Source organism: Meleagris gallopavo, chromosome 2 (genome assembly GCF_000146605.3).
Source record: "Meleagris gallopavo isolate NT-WF06-2002-E0010 breed Aviagen turkey brand Nicholas breeding stock chromosome 2, Turkey_5.1, whole genome shotgun sequence".
Lineage (NCBI taxonomy): Eukaryota > Metazoa > Chordata > Aves > Galliformes > Phasianidae > Meleagris > Meleagris gallopavo.
The window spans coordinates 67879694-67886817 of NC_015012.2; the positions used below are offsets into that span (position 1 = coordinate 67879694).

The window sequence follows — 7124 nt, forward strand, 5'->3', positions numbered from 1 at the left end:
CGGCAGCTACTGTGCAGTTGTGCAGTGGGCAATGCTTGTAGGACACAGTAGGAACTGGATAACCTGCAGGAGCTGACTGGTTGACTTGGGGTCAACAGCACTGTGGCTGCAGATGCCACCAGGCACAGCTGAGCCCTTCACAGAAAAGGAGGAGGTCAATTTAAAGAGGAATCTAGAGACAGAGGTTGTGGATGCCCCATCCCTGGAGGTGTACAAGGCCAGGCTGGATGGGGCTCTGGGCAGCCTGGTCTAGTATTAGATATGGAGGTTGGTGGCCCTGCCTGTGGCAGGGCAGTTGGAACTTGATGATCCTTGAGGTCTCTTACAACCCAAGCCATTCTATGATCTAACTTCATTACAAGGCATCACCTAAATTATACCAATAAACAGGAGCAGGACATCCACAGAAAGAACTCCCTTGTCCCTGCCACAGAACTTCTTCCTGCATAAGCATACAGGAGAGAGTTAAGCATGTGAAGCATTTGGGATATTTTTATTACTGGGGACAAGAAGACTCATGCAGAGAGGGAGATGGATGTGGAGCCTTTCATGAATTAAGAATATTTTTGAAATGACTGACTTGCCCACAGCTCCTGGACCCAACACTTCACTGGAAAAACACAATTCTTTCAAAAAAGGCTGATTTGTTTCAGGACTGAGGGTTACAGAAAGCCTGGCAAATATCTCAGAAGCAAATGTCCTAAGACTTACACAACAGGTAAGCAAGTGAAAAAGCTGTGCCTGTGAGTTTGGTGTTACTCTGTTCAGGAAGCTTCAACCCAAGCATTTCTTCTCCTTGGCATGAATTAAAAATGATGCTAATGCCACAGGTAGTTACCACTTCTTTGCAGGGCAGAGAATGGTGGGCTTGGCTTACAGCACTGGATTTAGGTACGTTTGATAATCCATCTTTGTGTACTGTACAAGTCAAGATGGAACTATCAGGCTACAAGTTGAGGGGGAACATGTTCATAGCTCACGTGTTCATAGCTCACGTGTTCATAGCTCACGTGTTCATAGCTCACATGTTCATAGCTCACATGTTCATAGCTCACTCATCCAGAGGTCAAAAAAAAAAAATACATATTATGCAACTGGGAATGTAGATGATGCTAGAATGAGTAAATGGTAATCCTTGATACTGATATGTTTGTACAAACAGGGAGAAAAAAACTTTTCTGCTTTGTATTTCAGAGATTGTAACATTCTGCTGCCAATCACCTATATTGGTAGAGATGCACAACAGCTATGCAGCTAATGTATTGAAGTCCTCCCATTTTTTTAGTACAAAATGATGAGCTAATGCTATAGAATTCGCTAAGATACTTTGTGTAATTTGGAGATGACATTTCTAAGTAATAGCAGATGACAGCGCTTTCATTGCTGAAAAACAATACCTAAAATTACTTCAAATTAGCATACAAAAGATATATGTGAGCTTGCAGATTATGAAAGAAGTAATAAAGACAGGATAAGGCTTAAATACTAAAAGCTTTTCATCTTAGAGAACATCCCAGATGTCCACTAACTTTAATGACCGCTGCGTTCTCACAGAGAATAAGAACCCAAAGCTATAATCTTGCAGTTTAATTTTGATAAAAAGCTGAAAGTGGTTTGGGTGCAATTTCTGCAGTACTGGTAGTGTGAGCCAGGCATACAATAATAATTTATTTCACCATTCCACCATCCCTCCATAAATCCCCCACAAACAATACGTATAGCAAATTATCTTTCTGCAGGACAATATCCTAAAATTAAGTGAACACTGACTGCGGTGTTTTTTTAATCATGCAAATAAAGAAAATCTCAAAGGCCTTGTGTAAATGTCAACGTTATATGTTTTATTTTCAATCAAGTAATTCTTTTAAACCTCACAATATCCATGACTGACAGGAAAAAAAAAAAGACATTAGGCATGAAATGAGAATATAAAATACATGATATGTAGAAAGGCAATCAGTGCTTTAGTCCCTCAAGACAGTAAACAGGTGAAATGATCTTCAAAATGTCAACTCACTGTCTTTTTCTTAAAACATAGAATTCAAGTGATTTTTTCCTTTATTTCACCTTGTAAACAACATACAAGTCAAAATGGACAATGAGGTAATCTATACTACAGAAGATAATTTAAAAACACTAGATAAGACACAGTATTAAAGACATATAGAAATCAGTGTTCACTTTGGTCTCTAGTATGGTTATTGTTATTATTACCACAAGCAACACATACTAGTTTAAGCCAGTCTGGTGATGGTTGTCAGCCAGTTGTTGCTTAACTTAGTAATCCAAGAGGTAGTCAAAACCATTATCCTTTGTAAAGCTGGTTGCTCTTCCATTTGGTTCAAATACAGTGGTAGCAAATACCTTGGTACTTGTCAACATTCTTATAAAAACACTACCAAAGCTGTTAATTTACAGCTCTGTTTTAGCATTAGAAAGAAGGGTGTGTTCATAAATCAACCTCTTGCTATTAGTCGGCGGTTGTAACGGGGTCACACACAACCAACGTATCCTAAAGAAGAGGCTGCTGATAAACTAAGCAAAATCAGATTGATGCATTTAATGAGGCTCTGCTTGTTTCTAAAACAATACTCAAATCTCATTAAGACTTCTAGAAAATTAAAATCAGTGCACCTGCACATGTACACATCTTCCCAATTACTTTTATATCTAGCACAGGGGAATACATATATATTTTTATGATAAACATTTCTTACAGATAAATTAATTAAATTAAATTTAAGACTCAATGAGATTTCCCATGTTCTTTTATAATTCTTCTTACAAAGAATGTTACAAGATCTATAAACACTTTTTATGGGGCTCTATTCACAAAACTATGTATGACTAAGCAGGAACTCCAGGATAACACTGGTGCAGAATAAAGCTGGGCTGAAAAAGATGGCCTACAAAGGGAAAAAGTAGGAGTCAGATCTGTTCTTTGGCACTCCCTGAGAGCTAGCTAAAAGCAAAATACTGCAGGTGGTACTGCAATGCCAGACTTACCAGCAGCTACAGCAAAAAGTTATTTGGCTCTTCCTCCAAATGTTCTTCACTGCTTAATTTCTTTAGTTTGTAAATAGATTCCATTAACTCTCCTCAGGGGAGAATATAAAGTATCTCACAATGTCCCTTACGGTTAGATCAAACTGAGTATTTTGGAGTGAAGGAGATGGAAGGGAGAGATTTCGTTTCGGGTTTAACCTTATCTCCAGTATTGTCTGAAGAAATATGCATCTCTCCGAGCTGGTATCTGAGCTCTTTCTACTGAAATGAGTTTTATTGTGAGGCATTCTGGCAAGGACAGCTGGTGAATAGGGGAAATCAAGGCTGAGCCAATGCTGTAGAATATTAATTACATCCTTAGATTTGAAGAAAGAATCCCAAATTCAAGTCTGTGCCTCTTCCCGTGAAGTGTTTTTTGCTTATTTGGAGCAGCCTATTGAAGGAGCGTAATTAGATTCTTTTCATTTTTTATTTTTTCCTACAGCAGCCCAGTGCTAAGTAAGTAGTTACCTGCCATAGCTTGCACTGCTATGTTTAACTCAGGCATGTATACTTTTGTCTGCTTGGGAGATATATTATTTTTTGTGAACAGTGCCCATCATCCTTTAGACAGAAAAATAAAAACTTCTAAAGAAATGTCTGGAAACTTCTCATCATTTCAAATGGTTGCTTCATCTTAAACAAGTATTTGCCGTAAAGTATGCAGTGGTGAAACATCAGTTACATATTCAGTACAGATAAAAAGTATGTACCATAGATCAACAGCCACCTTTAAGGCCAGAGCAGCACAAAGGTGTGTTTATGCAGTAAATATGAGGTAGCCTTTTGCTGTAAACAGAATAATAATTTTATTGTCACCTATGTAAACAAAGTGGGCTTGATGTTTTTGTGTTTTTTTTCCCCCTCCCCCCTACCCCCTCCCTTGCTAGAAAAGCTAAGCACCGTAACTCCAACTCGAAGTCAGTGGGAGCTGTGGTTGCCCAGCTTCTCTGAAAGCTCAGACCCTGTGAATGTAGACACATATGCTCACATAAGCAACCAGTACAGAATGCCACTTTTTCATTTCACAGGAACTTATAATACAAAACGCTGAAATCTGATTATCAGAAATGTAGGTTTATGTCAACTCAGAGGTAGTTACTAACATCAGTACATAATACTTATAGAGAGATAAAAAGGGCTAAGTCTATCTGGTTTGTTCTGAGTAAGTCGGTAGACTATTCTGTAAAGTAAAAACAACATTACATGGTATATTCCCTGAGCAAAGTTCTTTGTCCTGAGTATGTTATGTAATAGTGATAACATTCTAATATATAAAAATAAAACCTTAAGCTATCAACAATAAGATAGGGTTTGGTATGTGCTCTTTGCAGTTCAGTCTGACTTTGGTGCACACAGTGATTTCAAACAGCACCAATAAAAATCTGCCCACTGAAAATATTTTCTCAGCTCTGAACTTCTTACATATAAACAGGGAATGACCAGTTCTCAAATCCACAATTGCCTATTTCTATAAGGAACTTTGGTTTAAACATTCAAAGTGACCTAAGTTTTGCATCTTTGCTGTTTAACCTGGGTTTTTACACCGGCTAGAAGGTTAAGCAATGCCACTTTGATTTGTCTACATAATTTAAATAGGTTTACTATCCTCACATAAGGCAAGGAAGTTCTCTATAGATATATCACATTCAATATCGTCAAAGGTAAGCTTTGCATTAGCACACTGAGAACTTCAGTACAAACCATTGAGATTCTCGCAAACACTGGCAAGGAATTCACACAAAATAATTGTCTGGAAATTGTGCCCTTTGCTGAGGCTTCTTCTTACTGCCTGTTTACTGAAGCAGCAGCAGCAGCAACAGTACAAGTCTCAACCGGCAGGACAGTTGGGAAGGGAGCGGCCACACAGCGAGCCTGCCATAACCATCGGCTGCACGAGTTACCACATCTGGGACTTGGGCTCACTGCAGCCTCCCATGCGGGCTGTTTCTTCAGTTTGATTATCTTAGCTTAAACCTCCCTGACTCTTTCAAGCTTTAACAGCCTGTGTTTATTGCCAATGCTAAGGATTACATACGTTTCTCTAATTAACTTACATCTGCAATGGGATTTGTCAAAGTATGTTATCGTACGTATGACTTGGTAATGTACAAGTTACAAATGGAAAGTGACTTGAAGTTTTGACAGGCTCCAACTCTATTAACCCCCAGCAAGGGCTGCAGCCCAGGGAGTCTCACTCTGAGACCACCAATCTTCCTCCTCTGTAATGCAGAAGTGTGTGGTCCCAGCACACACCAGACCATGGCTGGTCAGCAGCAGTCTCCCATTCACAAGAAGCAGGTGATGTCCACGGCTTCTGGCAAGTTTGCAGGTGCCTTTTCACTAAGGCTTGCATGCAGCAGACACCTGTCCTTCTTTAATGTACACATGCTGTATCATCAGAAAGAGAGGCTGGCTGAGCAACTATGAGTACCCAATTACCTTTTATCTTAAGAAACTATTTATCTCAGGATCTTATTAGTTTTGCATTTCGTTTTCTTTAGAAACAAAACAGACAACAACAACAAAAATCCCTACACAATTCTCCCAACAGTAAATAAGGGAGAAGTCCCCTTCAAATTGCAGGGCACTCCTTGGGACCAAGAGAAGTTGCTGCTGCTGCTGCTGCTACTACTGCCACCAAGGTCTCCTAAATGTTCACAGAATACAAAAGGTTCAACAGAACGGTATCCCGACACCGCTCAAAGAGGTTTGTTCTTTAACAACTTACACAGTCTCCCCTACACAACAATCATCTAAATTACAGTTACACTCATATTACTTTAACAAAACATTTTGAGAAACCAGCACAGAAACTACACATTCATTCTCTTTTCTGGAGCTTTAAACTCCTTACCATCAAAGGATGGTGGCAACGAGAGCCATGTTTAGTTGTGACACTGCCCTTCTGAGGCAAGGGAGTGGAGGGGTGGGAAGGGTGAAAGTCATGTTTTGTGGAGATGACAAAGAAAGTAACTCAAATTGGTGGTTGGGGGATGTCTTAGTATCTTTAGTACCATACGGCAGCTTTAGAATATGAACATATCCTTTGGTTCACAAAAAAGTAACAGTCTTTATCTTAGTTCTGAGTGTGGTTTTTCAGATTTGGTTTGTTTCATTTTGCGAGTTTTCTTGGGTTTTCTTATTTGCTTTTTGGACATGTTTGAAAACAGACTCTGGGAATGAGTTCAAGAACATTTATGGGTACTGTGTCTATTGCTTCACAGTAACATATTGTGGGAGCTGGAGAGTGTCCTGATGAAAAAAAAATATAGATACGTATACATACACGCACGTGCACACTCACACACACATACAGAAGGTAAAATGCAATGCACCCTGCTCAAATGGATTTTGCTTGGAGTGATTTGTCTATTAAAGAAAAAAAAAATCACAGTTCCTCAACAGTAGTTAAAATTCCACATCAGCTACTGATAATGAAATTATTTCCCCTGTACTTGCATGAGGTAGACATCCCAAGAGGATAAAGAAAATGGAAAGTTATGGAAAATGCTTTAAGTTTTTTTCCTTTTCTGAACAGAAGGCCCCTTTCTGCTTGGTTCTTCGGGTGATGCAGATAACTTACTTGAAGAAGCTTCTTGTGGTGACCTGCCTGAACGCTCTGAGATCTCTGACCTTCCCTCCTGAGAATACGATGGAGATGAATAGCCATACGTTCCTCCCCCTTCTCTCAGGAAAGCAGAAGTGGAAGGCTGGGGTTCAGCTTCATGTCTTCCCTGAGAACTAGTGGGCTGTTGTGAAACAGTTTTATGGGGGCAGTTAGCCACCATGTGCATGATGCTCTGACAGTAATGGCACTTCTTTGGCTGTGGAGGTAGACTACATTCTTTAGCATGGTGATCGAGGCCACCACAGTTGTAGCATCTAGAAATGAAAAGAGACAGCTGGTTATAAAATGCAGTATGAAATTGTCAAGATTTTTTTTATGCATCATAAACTCAGAGGACACCCTGTCTGTTGGTGAAGCAGCAGGAGCATCTGTACTGACATCCCACTGCTGCAGGCACTTTTGCTTTTTAAGTAACACACTTGGAATGCGCCCCTTTGTCATACTGGTA

The 7124-nt window shown here is 39.6% G+C and overlaps 1 protein-coding gene across 4 annotated transcripts in view; it reads right to left on the reverse strand.

Moving 5' to 3' along the window:
• Window positions 1–1804: 1804 nt before the first annotated feature.
• The window catches only part of LIN28B (lin-28 homolog B), a 95631-nt gene continuing 90311 nt past the window's right edge, over window positions 1805–7124 (reverse strand). For all 4 annotated transcript variants that reach the window (XM_010707560.3, XM_010707559.3, XM_010707562.3 and 1 more), the window contains exon 4: window positions 1805–6930. In XM_010707560.3, the coding sequence (XP_010705862.1) occupies window positions 6561–6930 (370 nt within the window). In that variant the 3' untranslated portion in view covers window positions 1805–6560. The remainder of the gene's footprint in view (window positions 6931–7124) is intronic.